The sequence below is a fragment of the Clytia hemisphaerica genome, unplaced genomic scaffold (genome assembly GCF_902728285.1).
Source record: "Clytia hemisphaerica strain Z4C2 unplaced genomic scaffold, Clytia hemisphaerica genome assembly, whole genome shotgun sequence".
NCBI lineage: Eukaryota > Metazoa > Cnidaria > Hydrozoa > Leptothecata > Clytiidae > Clytia > Clytia hemisphaerica.
Genome location: NW_027104529.1, coordinates 1,071,408 through 1,090,800, shown reverse-complemented (window position 1 = coordinate 1,090,800; position 19,393 = coordinate 1,071,408). Strand labels below are relative to the sequence as shown.

At 37.0% G+C, this 19,393-nt stretch overlaps 3 protein-coding genes across 3 annotated transcripts in view; 1 reads left to right on the top strand and 2 right to left on the bottom strand.

Annotated features, from left to right (window-relative positions):
* LOC136822157 (uncharacterized) overlaps positions 1-19,393 on the bottom strand; it is a 96,170-nt gene that overhangs the window by 31,559 nt on the left and 45,218 nt on the right. The window lies entirely within an intron of this gene.
* On the top strand, positions 1,656-16,815 carry LOC136822186 (uncharacterized). The gene is made up of 9 exons (XM_067078429.1): positions 1,656-1,726; positions 1,913-1,988; positions 2,216-2,312; positions 3,541-3,585; positions 8,541-14,794; positions 15,021-15,072; positions 15,516-15,571; positions 16,154-16,256; positions 16,539-16,815. Exons 4-9 carry the CDS (start codon positions 3,549-3,551, stop codon positions 16,757-16,759), a joined length of 6,723 nt encoding a protein of 2,240 aa, XP_066934530.1. The 5' UTR covers positions 1,656-1,726; positions 1,913-1,988; positions 2,216-2,312; positions 3,541-3,548; the 3' UTR covers positions 16,760-16,815.
* Positions 4,345-6,852, bottom strand: LOC136822187 (uncharacterized). The gene is given in 7 exon segments (XM_067078430.1): positions 4,345-4,539; positions 4,733-5,118; positions 5,121-5,433; positions 5,435-5,612; positions 5,697-5,842; positions 5,844-6,363; positions 6,836-6,852. Coding segments are annotated over 7 exon segments (1,755 nt in total).

Sequence of the window (19,393 nt, the reverse complement as noted above, 5' to 3'; positions counted from 1 at the left end):
AATTTTGCTGCTTTGATTGGTCAGTCATTTGATGGCTATGCAAGTTTCCCCCCACTGATGCAAGTTACCCGACTTCACGGCAATTAACTATTCAATATGTTATCTATTTTGATCAATTACTCAATGATTGGCTTGTAACTGATTGATTTGCTATAGTTTACTGTAGAATTAATGATCAATTGATGGGTAATTGATCAGATTAAACTGATTGATATATGATAATCAGGATTTTGAGTGAGGCTCGATTGACTATCGTTTATCAAAACCAATCAATATCCGATCCATTGATTGGTTATCGATTGGTCATCAATTGTAAAATTAACAATTGTATCAAGTGGGCGGGAGAGCCTGGTGAATGTTGCACTATACATGCTGATTTGAGAACTTGAAAATATAAGTATTTCAGTGTTAATGTCATTTTGTTTATATCGTTTGAGAATGATTCACTATAAACTTTAAGCATATTATTTGATTGATTAGACATTAAAATCAATAATCTATAATTAATAGATATTCACAATTTACACCATTTTCGATAGAAGGCAAAGTTTCCCTAAATGAAAAAAAATTACCGTCAGCTGTTAAGAAAAGTGTAAAAGTTTTAATTGAGATTGTGACAAAACTGGAAATATTATAAATCTTAACTTTTACTATCCAAAGGAGAAAGGCCTTTTTGAGCTATCAAACATTAAATTTGGTTCACACATTCAAAAGTTATGAAGAAAGTTTGGAAAAATTTTCTTTTGAAAAAGCGCCATTTTTGAGAAAAAAGAGTGGTTTAATTTTTTTCTCTTTCTCTGTATTTTTCTGATGCAGTAATTTTAGAGTTTTGATTGCTGTTTTTAAAGTTTTTTGATTTTAAGAATTCTTTTGTATTCTTTTGATAATCAAAACATTCAAAAGGCTCTCAAATCTTTAGGTCATGAAAAAATATTAAATAAAGGCTTTGTTTTTGATCTACTTCTTTTTCTCAAAAATAAAGCTTTTTCGAAAGAGATTTTTTCGAACTTTTGAAAAGGTGAAGTAAATCTTAAGTATGATGGCTCAAAATATAAGTTGGCCCTTCTTTCGGATAGTGAAAAGTTTAGATTTATAAGTTTTTTACTTTTCTCATCATCTCAATTCGAACTTGTACACTTTTTTTTGAAACACCTGTTACTAATGAAAAGTAGAACCCAATGAGATAAACGATTTTCAAGATTTTTATTTACATGAGTTCTTTTCTGCCTTTTTCTGGACATGCTGTAAAATACATAATTGGTTGCAATTGGGTAGGTTTCAAACATTATTTGTTCATCAATTCATCCTTGTTTGGCACACTTTGAGTAGTTTCTCATAGACTCATAGAATTTTTACAGTGGTTTCAATTAACTCTAAGTACGTGGTAAGTTTGAATTAAAAAAGGTTAAAGTTTAAAGTCAATCAATGTTTTTCACGGCTATAATATAAATATATAATATAATATAATATAATATAATATAATATAATATAATATATATAATAATAATAATATAATCTAATATAATAATATAATATAATATTAATTAATTTTAAATTTGTTAAAAGAGCCCTTAAAAGAAGTAGTTAAAAATTAAATTTTATGAAAAAACATTGTCATTATATTTTAGGATGCTGTAATTTATTATTGTTCAAAAATAATATCGTTTTCCTTTTAGGAAAGGCTAAAATCTAAATCAATTCAACTTATACTATTCCTGAAAATTTGGTGAGTATCATGTCCATCTCCATCATTCCGATTTCGATTTTCCTTGAAACTTCACTCATTATAATCACTGGATTCATAAAATGATTTAAGTTATGTATGAAATTAAATGAATGATTTTGTTTGGTTTGTGAAAAAAAGATTGATTTTATTTTCAGCAACTTTAACTTTATTTTTGTTTCGTTTTAGAAATCGCTGATCTGCTAATTTGAGTTAAAAATTAACTTGAAATTGTTTCTCTTTGACATTATCGTTGCAAGTATTGGTGAGTATGATCTTTTTTTAAAGCAAAAACTTTTATTATATAAATAGGCTTTTGGTTCATCTTATTCTGGTTAGGGTTCTTGGTCTAGCCATGTTTATTATGTTGGTGTTAGTCAAGTAGTTGAAAAATCCTAAGCCCTTCTAGTCCTTCACAAAAAATAAATCAATATCCTTGTCTTTTTATGCCTGCTTACGTCTTGTTTTCATTAACTACTTGCCATCTCTTAGGTGAAGTATGGATCAATGATATTACAAATCAATTACTTTGCTGTTGTATTAAATTTTTCATATATCGATTAAAACGCTCCAGATGACATAGTTACAGGTTTGTCTTCCTGATGGGCTTTTAAACTTTATTTCAAAAGTTTGTGGACACTTTACCTTTTTAAACTTTTTTTCAGCACCCATTTAGGCTATATTGAAAAGTTATAAACCGTTGGAAAGATAATTTTTAGCAGAATATCTTAATCGGATAAGTTTCATTCGAAAATTTGAAAGTGAAGAGGAAAAGATGAAGATTTTTTCTGCTGAGCTTAAACCTGCTAAAACCTGCTAAAACTATCAAATTGTTATTTTTTAGAACATTTGAACTTCGTTAATTCTAAATCTGTGCTCAGACTTTTAATATCTTTCTTGGATCAAAAGTTACAACCCTTTAAAGTGGGCAAAAAAAGGCAAAAGTGGAAAGAGTGTCCACAAGCTTTGGAATACAGTCTAAAAATGAATTAAAATTACTTCTTCCTCAATTTGGAAATCATTTGAAATACTGTTCTTGAGACAAAGAAATAGTACCTAAAAATAATCTCCCACTGTTTGTACTTCAACCCAAAAGAATTCCAATTTTCTACAAAATAGTGAGATTGATAACATTAATTTACTTATAATTTATTAACGATGATATTTTTTAATGTTTCATGGGAAGAGCCATCAAAATAAAGGCTAAATTAAAGGTCAGGGATGGAACAAGGCACAAGGAGTTTTAAAACATTATATCAATCGTTTTAAAAGAATTTTGAGGGGTTTATTTTCTATTATACATTTTCCGTTGTATATGAGTTAAATGCATTTAATGCGTTTTTCATTGTATATCATATGTATTATGCATTACACGTCTTTTATTATACATTATGCATTATGCATTACGCTCTTTGTACTTGGTTAATTCATGACACCAGATGTCTTGAAACGGTAGAGGGACTCTAAGCTTCATGTAAAGAACGTACAGTATATAAACATGATTCGGAAAATCTTTTTCCATCATTTGTTTTCGTTTTTTTACATACTTTTTAAGCGATATATCCAAGTACAACGGATGCACTAAAACACTTCAACGAAGCTAAGGCGATAAGGGATTTTTTTTTATGTTTGTGCATTGTGACATGCACCGTTCCATAACACTAAGTAAACACTTTCCTGTCAGATGGCTTCTTTTTTTGGTTAACGGGACAGTGCAGCGCGCTTTATCTTTTATTAAAACCTAGCTTATAAGAATTTTTTAGGATGGAATTTGCCAAAAATGATATGGTATAATAAATTTTTTATCTTTTTTCCAGATACCCTGATGGCAAAGCCAAAGAAAAAGAAAGATAAAAAATCTGGTATGAATATTTTTTTCATTTTATGTATGGTTTTGGTTACTGGCTTTGATGATAATTATTTTGATTACATAGATTCTTATCCTAATTGTCCCCAGCTTCTCCGTAGTTAGTCTTTTTCGTTTAAGTCTATTTAATATGATGGTAAGATTTATAGCGGTAAGTTATAGATTATCATATTACGTTATATGATACATATATACTTCCTGACTTAGTATTGCAAAAAGCTCAAGCGAGCGTATATAGTAAAATTATATCATAATATGATTTCACAATATCACGAAAAGATACGATGATACTACCTACATACTTGCCGTGCAAATCAAAACATTCAAAATTGCAGACTTCAGAATGCTCTTTGCTCTTTGGGTTAACTGAAGAACTTTTCCCGACGGTCGTAAACGAAAAAATTGATAATCCATTCTAATCGATAACTGATGGATATCAATCAATGGATTAGCCATCGATTGATATCGATGAGCAGGATATCGATGAGCAATTGATTATTATCGATAAGCTATTGATTAATATTGATGAACTATTGATCAATATCGCTTCTAGCATAGATTGTTATCGACTTTGCATTGATTCGCTTCAGAACAGCAATTGACTACTAATCAGTAGAACTGATCATATCGAGAAAATCGTTTTTTAAGTTTGAGCACAATACTTTTGTCTGAAGCATACAACACCAGCCATAATGTTTGAGGAAAAAAGGGAAATTCCCACGAAATCTACGGGGTAGAGTTTGTCGCCCGAATTTTAAATTGCTAAAAACGAGGAAATAGACGAACAGATGAAGGAGGAACTGGAAATGATTGAATATCTGAAGGAGCTGGAGACGGTGGAGGAGCTGGAGCTGGAGACGGTGGAGGAGCTGGAGACGATGGAGGAGCTGGAGACGGTGGAGGAGCTGGAGACGGTGGAGGAGCTGGAGACGCTGGAGAGCTGGAGGAGCTGGAGCTGGGACGTGGAGGAGCTGGAGACGGTGGAGGAGCCGCAGACGGTGGAGGAGCTGGAGACGATGGAGGAGCCGCAGACGGTGGAGGAGCTGGAGACGGTGGAGGAGCCGCAGACGGTGGAGGAGCTGGAGACGGTGGAGGAGCTGGGGACGGTGGAGGAGCTGGGGACGGTGGATGGAGCTGGAGACGGTGGATGAGCTGAGACGGGGGGAGGAGCTGGAGACGGTGGAGGAGCTGGAGACGGTGGAGGAGCTGGAGGCGGTGAAGGAAATGACGGTGGAGGAGCTGGAGACGATGGATGAGCTGGAGACGGTGGAGGAGCTGGAGACGATGGATGAGCTGGAGACGGTGGAGGAGCTGGAGACGATGGATGAGCTGGAGACGGTGGAGGAGCTGGAGACGATGGAGGAGCGGTGGAGGACGGTGGAGGAGGTGGAGGAGGAGGAGCTGGAGACAGTGGAGGAGCTGGGGAGGGTGGAGGAGCTGGAGACGGTGGAGGAGCTGGAGACTATGGATGAGCTGGAGACGGTGGAGGAGCTGGAGACGATGGAGGAGCTGGAGACGATGGAGGAGCTGGAAACGGTGGAGGAGCTGGAGCTGGGAGACTGGATGACGATGGATGACTGGAGACGGTGGAGGAGCTGGAGACGATGGATGAGCTGGAGACGGTGGAGGAGCTGGAGCTGGAGACGATGGATGAGCTGGAGACGGTGGAGGAGCTGGAGACGATGGAGGAGCTGGAGACGGTGGAGGAGCTGGAGACGGTGGAGGAGCTGGAGATGATGCAGCAAATGACGGTGGATGAGCTGGAGACGATGGGAGAGCTGGAGACGATGGAGGAGCTGGAGACGGTGGAGGAGCTGGAGACGGTGGAGGAGCTGGAGACGGTGGAGGAGAGCTGGAGGGAGACTGGAGGAGCTGGAGACGGTGGAGGAGCTGGAGACGGTGGAGGAGCTGGAGACGATGGATGAGCTGGAGACGGTAGAGGAGCTGGAGCTGGAGACTGAGGATGAGCTGGGAGACGTGGAGGAGCTGGAGACGATGGATGAGCTGGAGACGGTGGAGGAGCTGGAGACTGGAGACGGTGGAGGAGCTGGAGATGATGCAGCAAATGACGGTGGATGAGCTGGAGACGATGGGGGAGCTGGAGACGATGGAGGAGCTGGAGACGGTGGAGGAGCTGGAGACGGTGGAGGAGCGGAGACGAGACTGGAGGAGCTGGAGACGGTGGAGGAGCTGGAGACTATGGATGAGCTGGAGACGGTGGAGGAGCTGGAGACGATGGAGGAGCTGGAGGACGGTGGAGGAGCTGGAGACGGTGGAGGAACTGGAGACGGTGGATGAGCTGGAGACGGTTGAGGAGCTGGAGACGGTGGAGGAGCTGGAGACGGTGGAGGAGCTGGAGACGGTGGAGACGGTGGAGGAGCTGGAGACGGTGGAGGAGCTGGAGACGGTGGAGGAGCTGGAGACGATGGAGGAGCTGGAGACGGTGGAGGAACTGGAGACGGTGGATGAGCTGGAGACGGTGGAGGAAATGACGGTGGAAGAGCTGGAGACGATGGAGGAGCTGGAGACGGTGGAGGAGCTGGAGACGGTGGAGGATCTGGAGACGGTGGAGGAAATGACGGTGGAGGAAATGACGGTGGAGGAAATGACGGTGGAGGAGCTGGAGACGGTGGAGGATCTGAAGATGATGGAGGAAATGACGGTGGAGGAGCTGGAGACGGTGGAGGAGCTGGGGACGGTGGAGGAGCTGGAGACGATGGAGGAGCTGGAGACGGTGGAGGAGCTGAAGATGATGGAGGAAATGACGAAGGAGCTGGAGGAGATGAAGATGAAGATGAATTCTCAAGAGTTGGCCAAATTTGAAGGTAAAGTACTTGATGTTGTTTGATTTCTCTGTATGACTATGAAGTATTTTAATTTGTATATTTGGAAAAGCAACTTGGAAAGTTCTATTTTAATGAAGAAGTTATTTCTTTGAACACACTAATTTTATGACATCAAACTAGGTACTTACGAGGATTGTTTCTCAAATGCGTTATTTTTTATGGCTGGATTGTTTGAAAAACAAAACGATTGCTCCAATCGATCTATTTGTTTCAGATAATTTTGATATTATAATACTACTTTTCTCATTGCTCATAGTGTCAATACCAATTGAACTGCCATGGTGCTTAGCATATACAAGGATATGTATTTATTGGATTGTGGGCCAACAGGAAATTAATTGTTTTTGGATGACGTTGAAAAATATTAACGGAGGATAATTCATTCGACTTATAGCTAACCATTGTGGAGTGAACATGATTACTGTGCAGGATTTTGAAACTACTTCGAGTGTGAGCTATTTGAAGAAAATAAACTATGCGAGCAACTTACAACAACATGTTATTTTCCTATTTATTTAGACATTCTGAATTACATCTATTTTTATTATAATACTGTGAAATCTAGCTAAAGTTCTGTAGGGTTAATATGTTTTTATACCCTGAACAAAATAGTAACTATCTCAAATAAATTTGGCACAGAGGTCCCTTAGGGGTCGTGGAAACTTAACCCTTAGAGAACGATTTTCGAATAATTTCCAGCCCTTTGAGATTTTTTGAATTTTCGTAGTTTTTGAAACTATTGAAGGTAGAATTTCGGACCCTTAGAGAAACTATTATCAGTTAAAATTAAAAGAACCCGGATGTGACTTTTGCTGACACATTCTTTTTTTCTTTCGCGGTTGTGACCATCGCGAAATTTTAAAATTTCACGAAGGCTTAATTTCGCGGAAAACACATCGTGGAAAAATATTTTTACGATACTGTGCATTTTACTGCCAAACAATGCCAATTAGCCTGTTGAAAGACAAATTATTATATATAAGTGGTTCCTCGGTGCTTGTGACTCGCCGAGTGACCCACAAAAAGTATAAGGGTTTGATGGCTAACTGTGACTGAAATAATATGAAATTTTACTCTTTTTTTTATTGTAAAGAGGAAAGGTAAACTAAAAATTTGGTCTATCACCATTAAATTTGGTTCAGTGGTTTCAAATTAGAGGCTTTTTGAAGTCAAAATTCACTTTCGAAAAAATCCAAAAACTCGTCAGAAATGCTTAAATTTACCGTTTTTCACTAAAAATATTTTCAGAAATCGCTCAGATTCACTGTTTTCCTTATTTTCGCCAGTTCCTTTAATCGACAAAAATCAGCTGAGACAATTGAGTAGTAAAAGGCATTGAAATAGAGTTTTTCTGTATTGAATTGCGTTAATTTGATACCCCTTATTTGACGTGTTTTTGGACTTTATCACAAGTGAATTTTTTGACTTTAAAAGCTTATAACTTGAGAACCACTGAGCCAAATTTAAAAAGTAATATACAGTTGACGCTCTCTAGTTCGACGTTCTACTATTCGATAAGCTCCCGTTTTCGATGAAATTTAAAATCCCCGTCAGCAAGAAACTCTCACAAAGGACGCTCTATTATTCGATAAGCTCTCTTATTCGATGAAAATCCAATTCCCCTTGAAGATCGAATTAGAGAGCGTCAACTGTACCAAATTCTAAGTTTTTCTTTCTCTTTATAGTGGAAAACTAGAATTAAGTAGCAGTTAACATTATTCCAGACACAGTTAACCGTCAAATCTTTTTTACTTTTTGTGGTGATAAGCCCGTTTTAAATTTCCATCGGGACTTTTCGTGGATGACACTGAAATACGTGAAATCAGCAAAATTTAATCCTCGCGAAAGTTTATTCCATTTACAGTAGTCTTGAAGTCATCTTAAAGTCATCTAAAGATTTTTTATATTATGAAATGTGACTGTTATAAATTTTTACTAAATCTTGGCCCTCAAGGCTCGAAAAGACAACATGTAACCTGTAATAGCATAATGAACAATGAAACATGTTTTATACTAATAACAAGTACCTTTTCAATTTATTCATCCCCGTTCTTCTGCTAAATAAGTTTGCATGGACAACAACAAGCTACTTTTTATTTTTTAGATCCTGCCGATTACCAGAGACCAAAGTCTGGGCGACCAAAAAAAGGGAAACAATGTCAAGTCAACAAAATTGAGCTACAAAATATCATTCAATCGTTTGGTAATGGGAAGCAAATAAAGACTTTGTGCAAGCGTGATTGGAAGAAAATTGCGGAGACTTATTACAAGACAAAGAGAGCTAATGAAAGTCAAATTAAACGCTTGAGAAATTCAATGACAAATTTTCCAAGCAATGCTTCAACACGTCAATCAACACCATTTGAAAATATCAGCTCGACGGAAAGCATTAAAAATACTAACGATCTTCAAGTCTTGTCGTCGAATCGCTGTAAAACAGTAGATGATATAGACAGTATCAGAGAAGGAAAAGAAAGTCAAGGAAATGATGGGAATGAGAGCGGAGAAGACGATGAAAGGACCGAGACTGAAAAAGCAGATGATGGAAATGAGAGCGGAAAAGAAAGTGAACAAAATGAGAGCGGAGAAGACGATGAAAGGACCGAGACTGAAAAAGCAGATGATGGAAATGAGAGCGGAAAAGAAAGTGAACAAAATGAGATTGGAGAAGACGATGAAAGAACCGAGAGTGAAAAAGCAGATGATGGGAATGAGAGTGAAAAAGAAAGTGAACAAAATGAGATTGGAGAAGACGTTGAAAGAACCGAGAGTGAAAAAGCAGATGATGGGAATGAGAGCGGAAAAGAAAGTGAACAAAATGAGATTGGAGAAGACGTTGAAAGAACCGAGAGTGAAAAAGCAGATGATGGAAATGAGAGCGGAAAAGAAAGTGAACAAAATGAGATTGGAGAAGACGATGAAAGAACCGAGAGTGAAAAAGCAGATGATGGAAATGAGAGCGGAAAAGAAAGTGAGCAAAATGAGATTGGAGAAGACGATGAAAGAACCGAGAGTGAAAAAGCAGATGATGGAAATGAGAGCGGAAAAGAAAGTGAGCAAAATGAGATTGGAGAAGACGATGAAAGAACCGAGAGTGAAAAAGAAGATGATGGAAATGAGAGCGGAAAAGAAAGTGAAGGAATTGAGAGCGAAAAAGAAAGTGAAATAAATGAGATCGGAGAAGAAGATAAAGGATTCGAAAGTGAAATAGAAGATGAAGAAAATGAAAGCAGAGAAGCCAATGGAGAAAATGAAAGTGAAAAAGAAAATGAAGGAGATTTTTATGAAAGTGACTCTGAGAACAAAGCAATATCCTATAAGCAAGCTTATGTCAAAGATGTTTTGTCTGATATGTTTACATCGACAGCAACTAAACTAATCAAGTGGGCATGCAGTGACACTACGAGTACACATCCTATATCATTCAAAAATGAAACAAAGTCAAAATCTAAAAATACATTCAAATCAAAGATTGAGAAACGTTCTACACCCCACAATGGAAGGAGCTTTTTGAATGAGGCTGGATTAACACATGAAACTGGACAGTGCCTGGTAGGGGGGACATTCCCTCGTGATGGAATTTTCAAGCGGAAATTCAATGGAGTCTGCCATGAAATAGACGTTCCATCAGGTTGGAGTAAGATACCTGTTATTGTCACGAAAAGAGATACAAGGTGTTTTGGTGGAAATTGGACATCGTTATTGGTAGGAGCTATAAAAGAGATCAACCCATATTGCGTTTGGAAATTCACCTATAACTTCGTTAAAAAAGATGAATCACGAAAGTGGCGTAAAGGATATTTCACGGGTAAAGCAGAATGTAAAATGGAAAACTGCAACTGTAAAGTAACGATATCACAAGACACAGAAGAATCGCAAAAACTCTGTTTACAATTTGATGGAGATGTCAAACACATTATGAATAAACCAAAGAAAAGACAGATACGTGGTAGCACCAGGAGGGAAGAAATAGAGCAAGTGAAAACAAATCCAAAGGTCTCTGCAGCTGGAATTTATCGAAAAAAGCTTAGCTCGATTGAAAAGGATGTCTTGCAGTCAGGTAATCGCGATGGTGCTTCGTCTAAAAAGGTTCATCAAAAAATACGCGCAGAGGCAATGAAGGAAATAAATTCACCAAATAATCTTTACGGCAACATCCTCAAACTGAAAAAATCATTCGAACATGACGATAAAACAGAGGCTACGAGAAACAACCTTAAATTCCGTCGCTTTTATGGTTTCATCCAAAGATTTGTGGTAGATGAAAAAGAATTGAAAATTGTTCTTTTCTCGGAAGAAAATGTTCGAATCTATCATGACCTTGCTGAAAGAGATATCGTTTGCTTCGATGCTACTGGGGGAATCGTAAAGAAGATAAGAGGGATGAAAAAAATCTTTCTTTATGCCATGGTAATGAAGAATCCGTATAACAGTACAGTTGCTCTTCCTGTGGCTTCGTACATCACAAGCAATCACAATATAGAATCAATCAGTGTAATGTTGCTGACATTGAGAGAAAAAGAGAAAGAATTGTTTGGTGATTTGTGTCAGCCTATTACTATTATGATCGACAACAGCAAAGTTTTACGTGCAGCAGTTCTCAAGGAACTCAATGGAGAGACTTTTGTTGAATACTCAAATAAATTGTACCGATTCCTAGTCGAAGGCCAGAAAATCGATTTCAAAACGCTGGTTTTCAGCTGCAGCAGTCATATACTCAAGCAAGTAAAATTTCGATGTCATAAGCTATCACTTGGTTCAACAATATCTGTCTTTATTTTGCATTGTATCGGAAGGATGATCATCACCGTTTCCTTAGATGAATTGACCACCATTGTCCAGCTTTTCAACAATGTTCTATCTGCAAAATCGATCAATCAACAGCTAGAAGTATCAGTTACAAATATTGAACGTTTAGTAAACGAGTTCAAAGATCATGAGTTGTATGAAGATTTCAGAAAAGTCGAAGAGGAAGATGTCACCACTTACGAAGAAGAGGAACAAACCCAAGATAGCAACTCTGACTCTGAATTTGGCAACGGGATAAACGATAACTTGGTGAAGAAAAAGAAAACGAAGAAAATGAAGAAGAGTGGGAGGAAAAATGAATGGGTTGGGTATTGGAATCGTACGCTAACGCTGAGTGAAGCAAAGAGATCAAACCAAAAAAACGAGTACTACTCGCCGTCATTTCTGAGCTATTTTCGGAAGGAGATGCTTCCAAAGGTAGTGATCTGGACAAAGATTTGTTTTAAAAATCTTCCGAAGTCTTCAAATGCAAGTGTGGAGAATTATTTCAAATATGTGAAGTCAGAACACGATACCAACTTACCGGTTACTAATTTCATCCAACAATATAGAGAAAGAACCAAAGAGCTTGCTATTGAGTATGGAGAAGAAATCATCAAAGGTGCTGGGAAGTTCGGGGTAAGAGAAAACATCAACTTGGTCAAGATTGCTCAAAACGACGTTGAAGATAACCATGTAAAAGTCGTGACGGAAAAATGGAATCGAAGATCAAAAAGGAAGCATACCACTGGAAACAAGTTCCTCCATCCTTCAAAAAAGGCTAAATTTAATTATGTACAACAGGAAGCTCCGAAAAGGGAAACAAAGAATTCAGGTAGAGGAGGAAAGCAAACAAAAACACACGAAACTGGAAAAGAAGATGTAGCTACAGAAAGTCAAAGAAAAGAAGATGCAGAAGAAGATCAAGAAAGTACAAACGAAACAGCAGAAGTAGAGGAAGTATGCGAGGAGATTGGAAACGCTCGTGACGTAATTAACGAAGAAATCAACTCGCAAGATACCACATTGCAAGGGTGCTGTTCCCGGAATTTAGGGGATGTATTCATGGTGATCTGTTTTGACTGTGAGAAGCGGTATCATGGACGTTGCCTAAGTTTTGATGCAGAGTTTTTGGATTTGGTGAAGATCTTTATTTGTAAATCATGTCAACAAAAGAACACACATGGTTTAGCTAATTTTTTTCATTATCAGGCTAGGAAAACGGAGCCAATCGAAAATTGGAAAGCTCTACTGGATAGTCTTGAAGCTGACACACTTGAAGTGTTTGATGGCCACAAGTTCGTCCTTGAAGATGATATCATCACCGAAGAAATTAAAGTAAAAAGCAAAATCGGCATCTTCAACAACCAAAGGAATTGTTGGTTTTCTGCTGTTGTTCAAGCACTTTGTGGAACGTCTGCCAATTGTGTGTCATCGATGGATGGGAATCTGGCACATATTTGCGTACAACTGGAATTGATTCCATCCTCAAAGAATCCTGCTATTAATCTGGATAAAGAATATTCTGCACTGTGTCATACATTGGGTGTTAAAGTTGGCAGAGACCAAAATCAAGATCCATCAGAACTTCTGTTCAAATGGATTGAACAAATGTCGGAAATAAGCAAATTCCAATTGCACCCTATTACTGTTTCTAGGTGTAGATCTTGCAAAACGGTTCTCAAGGTTGGACAACATGGTGGCGAAGAAAAATGCATGACTCTAACATTTCCCGAAAATTGTCAACAAATAAAGGTATCAGACCTATTTTGGTACAATCTTGCTAGCTTCGATTCTCTAGATTATGATGATGTTATGATGAATTGCAATTGCCCAACCAACACTCTACGTAGTTTCACCGTGTTGCTCAACTCACCAGAATACCTGATCGTTAAGTTTGATCGTACTCCACATCGGATTAAAGATCAGGTCAATATGGTCCAGTCAAAGGTCGTACTAAACGAAATGATTGACCTATCCCCCTTTTCTACAAAATTTCAAATTCCTGCAGCATATACTCTTTTTGCAACCATCAACTATGGTTACAATCAAAAGAGTGTCATGTCTAACCACTTCACCGCAACCCTTTTCGACCACGCTGATGGAAAAGCCATTTGGTTTGACGATATTACAACCAGGAGATACACAATGAAGAAACGACTTAGTGACGAAAACTTTCAACAAACCCTTTACATTGCTCTATTCATTCGTTCATCTTGTGTCGGCGTGAAAATTCCATACATCAATTATCCTTGGCATTTAAAATCGGCTGAAGTTTCATTAGTTGAATCCGCCTTGTTCGGTGAACTCACAGAATCGATCATCACTAAAAGGCAAGATTTGTTAACCTGTTCTGGTGATAACCTCCTCAATTGTGATGTTATTTCAGCTTTCCTCAGAACCATCCCAAGACAAGACGACCCAAATGTAATAGTCTGCTCTTCGTTTCTCATCGAATCTGTTATCGATGGAGTCCACTCGAACGAGTACCAAAAATTTGAACATCGTGATTTCCTTGATTGTAATCTAATTATTTTCCCCCTCAACAAAACTGGTAATCCTGGTCACTGGTCTATCATTGCTTTATACCCAAAGGCAAAGTCGATATTCCATCTCAGCTCAATCAAAGAGAACGATTCATCGGTTTTTCATCCAATCATTCATCTACTAAGACGGGCATATTCGAGAATTGGCAAAGCATTTACAAGTTCCAGCTGGACGTTTTATCAACCTTGGGAGATTCCGTCTCAGTCAGACGCTCATAGCTGTGGAGTTCTTGCCTGCATCAACGCATACAATATCATCAACAACAAATCGTTCGTGGTTTTTGACGAAGAATTAACTCTGGTTAGGTACTGGATAATCTCGACTTGTTTAAATTCTGTGATTAGTTTTCCCTCGAAAGATAAACCGGTTTCCAAACCTACAGAACCTGCACAAACGTATAGTCGCATCGAGCCAATTCACTTTTTGTCTCAAACTTCAAGCATCAATGTTTTCGATAAAATCTTTGAAACAGTTGCCGACAACCTAATTGGTGTTGAATCAGATTTAGATGCTGATGAAGATTCTGTTAACGACCAAGACAAATTCAAGGAAGTTGAAAATCCTCAAATCGACAAAAATCTACAAGCCTTTTTGGATTCCGGTACCTACGTCAGCGAGATGAAAAGAATTTTCCTTACCCCTTCTGTCAAAAATCCTTTTGATGTTGTCACCTTTTACAAAACGAACTCAATAAAAACAATTTCAAAACAATGGGAGCAGCTTTCAAATCTATACACCGTTTCACACGACACAAGAGACGCAATCGGACTTCAGCTTCGAAAAGAAATGAATTTTTCAACTTTTGGCGTCATGAATCGACACCCAATAGGAGACTTTTATTGTGATTTGATTTGTCCTGTTTTCCTGTTACTGTATTACAAAACTGTCCAACAAACTGATCTGTTTACATCAGAGTGTACCCTTCTACCGGGACATCAATGGCACAAAAGAATTCTTCTAGAGGTAATAAGAATTCAATCATTCCATCTTTTCTCCTTTGACCTTTCATTTACCAAGTACCACGTCACCCCCTACCTATTTCCCTTAATGTTAAAACATTAGAATCGACTAACCCAGCTGGCACGCAACGTTGTTTTAACGTTAATCTAATGTTCACTACGTTCATATAACGTTGGATGAATGTTGTAACAACGTTGTGTGCCAGATGGGAAAGTGCGAGTATAACGAGTGTAAGGATGTTAATTTTTTGACATTTTATTTAACCTTTATATTTCTTTGTTCCCTACAGGAAGCTCAAAACAAAAACACTACATGCAAAATAAATCAAGTAACAATCCAAGGTGAGAGTACAATTTTATCAATATTCCATATACATTGCATTAGGCAGCTATCTGCTTGGTTTAACGAGGTGGAATATAGAATATATTTTGTTATTGAAAAACATTTCAATGGGTTTTAAGTTAAGGCCTCGAGAATTTCAAATAACATAAAGATTTTGCTTTAATACCACAATCCTTAGATCACGATCCTAAAACGATTACGGAGGACATCAACCTACCTAAAATGCTTATAGTTATAGTTGGCACATATGGAGTTACTTTGAAATTGCACACCTTCATCCAGACAGTTTTCATAGCCTTCAATTATGACCTATGATAAGTTTGAGTCCTGGAAATCTCAGCAACTTTACTCGTAAACTGAAGAAGAGAGTTTCCAATGCAAACCACCTCGAAAATCTCCTGAATTTGACTGAAGATTAATCTGTTTGTCTCATTTTTTTCAGCTATTAGTAGGTCGCGTATACTCGAACAAAGGACACACGCTGTCATCATTCCTAAGGTATATTTAAAGTCTATATCTATAATTTAATGATCGAAAACATTCAAAAGATAAATCTCTTCAGATTGTACCTTATATAGCTCTGATTAAAAAATGCTACCAACTCTCGCAGGTCTAGACAGACCCTAGAAAACCTTGGAAACAAAGGCTAATCAGGGAACCGTTCATCCGAATCAATGATAACTTACAGAAACAAATTTTCAAGTTGAAGTCTAAGCATATAAATAACCATGAATTAAGGTTGAAAATGAGATTTTGCTAAGCATATTGAGTCTCGACCCGATTTTATGTGTGCTTATAAAGAAAGAGTATATTCGGCAACCTGAAAAATTGCCTTACTTTCCCATTTTCCAGATTTTCCAGGGTTCGTCTATACTTAAAACCTTATCTTATAACGTGATCAATGTAAACGCAATAACCTGGACAAAAGTCTGTCAGAATAGATTGTGAAAACTTTTCCTGGGTCACATTGTACATATAGGCGTAGGTATGACTGAGGATTTATTTTTGGATCTTTCACACTCTCCTGATGTGTGATATACGATGATAATAACCAATCAATTTTTCTTTTTCAATTAACAGAATGATGGAGATACGATTTCTGATGGTGACCCTTGCGACAACATCAATTTTGACATAGATCCAGATAATTTACCATGCAGAGTTTTGATATCCTTGAATAAAGGTGAGTTATTAGAGCTTCTTAATTTTTGATTTTGCAAAGGTGTTCTGGGTTCTAAGATTATAAATAGAACGAATAGTCGGACCGATTTGTTAGTTGTCCGTCCACAGTAAAAAAATCAATGACCCTGCTTCAGGAAAAAATTTATTCAGTACATTGTGAGAGCTGATTATTTTAAACAAATAGTTCAGTTCAGCCACTTCGCTAACTTCATCTATAGCGTAGTGTAATTTTTCAACAACTTAGTTGAGTAAACTCACTTGACATGATTTAATCTTATTTCAGCTTCTCTTTTTGATGCATTACCGAGGATCCTTGAAGAATGCGAAAAAAAACAACTGGTATCGATTACCATTCCTTTGGCTAACTTTGATGAAAGAATACTGAAAATGGTTTTCGACCAAAGCTACGGAACTGACAAATCGACCGAGATCTTTCGTTTTGCTTCACCAAGGCTGTCGAGGACAGACGCAGAAAAGATCATTAAGTATTTCAATAACCAATGAAATTTTTTTTGATGGGTTTAGTCCCAGAAACAAATTGTTCTCTAGAACAACAATTAGATATATTAGAAATTTACTTACTGGTCAACTTCAGATCTCATTATTTACATCATCAACAATTATTTTACCTTAAAACTCTTAACGATCTAGACGTGACGTTATTTTGACATTGATATCCATGTCTAAATTAAACATAAAATGTTGAACATTATATCAATATAAAAATGACATCTTGATTTTGATGTTCTTTTGCATTGCGTTATTTTGACATCGATATGTATGTCTAATTATAACGTAAAATAATTGACATCATTTCAACATAAAAATTATATCTTAATCTTGAGAAATCTTTTCATGACGTTATTCATCCATACGTAAACTTAAAAATGATGTCTGTAAAAGAAACGTCAATTTAACATCATTTCAATATTCGTCTTTAAACATCAGGTAATGTTACGTTCAAAATACGCTAAGATTACATCACATTAGGATGTGAGATAAAATTGATGTAATCTGAACGTCAAATTTACGTCATGTGTTTACTGGGTTATGACTCTGATATTTTATTATTTACCAGATTTTACTATTTATCAGATTTTACTATTTGCCAGATATTTTTTCGGTCATCTTTGCATTTACAAAGTTTTTTGTACATTATTTTTACTGTATATACCATATGTACATCAAACTCATAGTTACCGCTACATGGTTACGTAGCAGTAATATAGCTTTAATAAACAAGAAAATGTAAATATTCCAGACGGTTTTAATCGATAAAATTGTTTTTTTTTTTCAATCGATAGTTAATCGATATTAACCGAATGATCTTTCAATTATCGATTTTAATAGATATTTAATCGACGATCAATTTTAATGATTTAAACCGTCTGGAATAGTTCACTGATGTTGTGAAAAACGAAAATGTAAATACTTATAGTCAGGTAGAATTAGTTGAAATTTCACCACAACCCGGACAAAATTGCCATCAAGCTGAAAATTGGCACAGATGTTCTTTAGGGTATACTGAGTTACCAAAAAAAAAGCCCCATCAATCCGGACAGGGGAAACCACTTTTTCGGACAGTTTAAATCCGGACATGTCCGGAAAATATGTCTGAAAAAAAAGTTGTTCAAATATACAAGTATTATATATCAAAAGAAAGATAATTTCAAGACGAACAAAAAAATTGCTTACAAGAAGTCATGAAAATAAACACAGAAAGAGTTATGAGTATCCGAAAAGACCCTACTGTCCAACTATTTTTTTTTTTGAATATGTAGTAGTATTCCCTATTCTCAATGGCAGCGAATCTCCTTACAGCTTCAAGCCATGTGTTTTAGACCAGCTCCTGAGTGCCGGGTAGCGCCAACCTAGAGGGGTAGTAACTTTCTATACGATTTTCGTGCTCCTCAACATCCAGTTTATGGAATGAAGAGGTAAATAGCGTTTTAAGGGGACTTTTGAATTAGGGGGTCCTAAAAGAGCTTGGGTAAGGAATTACTATTGAGAAGCCGTTTTATGTCAGTAACATCAGTCCATATCTTTTTATCTTAGCCATGGAAATGTCTTGAAACTTGTTAAATATACTCAAAAGAAGTAGTAAAACAAAAAGCTTCGAAAAATGTTTTCCAGGGGCTCGCAAGGAGAAAAACGAGTAAAAAGAAGCCGTTTTTGCCTATTTTTGGCCTGTTTTGACCCTCTTTAGCAAATTACACGCTTTGAAATACTCAAAAACTCGACAAAAACATAGAAAATGTTGGAAATCGTTAAGGTTACGTTGTCATTATTGGCACTTTGTAACGTTTCAGGTGGTAAAAATGCTATTTTTACCTATATTTCGCCTATTTTGCTAACTTAACTTAGTTCGAAAGCGCATCGTCATTCGTCATTTGAAACAGCTTTGACCGCCACAATCGCTAAGACTTAGTAATGAGGAGCAAGGTAAAACAACACTTTACGACCAAAGCATTAAAGCAAAAAAAAGTCCGTTACAAGAAATTTCCCAGAAATCTGCTTGGATAAATTGTCGAACAACCCGTACGACACAGTTCCTTAGACATGAAATATTTAATTTGGACCCAACTTTTCCGCCCGATAAAAATCAACTTGCTATACGGTCAATTGCGAACCCTGAAAACAAAACGTTGTAGCGAACCATTATTATTATTATTATTATCATTTATTAGGTTCAATTTCATACAAAATTGTTCTTCCCCCTAAACATAAATATCAAAATAAAAAGCACTAAAGAATAAATAGTATAAAATAAATATAGTGTAAAGATGGAATACTTGGAATACTTCGTCAATAGTAAGAACGTATACTGATACAGTCTGCTAGACATTAATACGGCAATATTTGCTCTTCATCTTTGATTCTCTCTATAGTGATTAGATTGACACATCCGCGATAAAATTTCTATACTTGGTCGTCCTGATACTCAGGGTACAACATGGAGGTCGGAGAATGCCCCGAATTTGCCCCCCTGAGATGCCAAAAAGTGCAAATACTTTAGGCGTACAAACTTTCGCGAGCAGAAACTTTCGCGAAATTCACGACATTTACTTTCGCGAATTTAACGGAAAAATATTTTTCGCGAGCATAATTTTTCGCGCGAATCAAGACGTAAATTGAGAA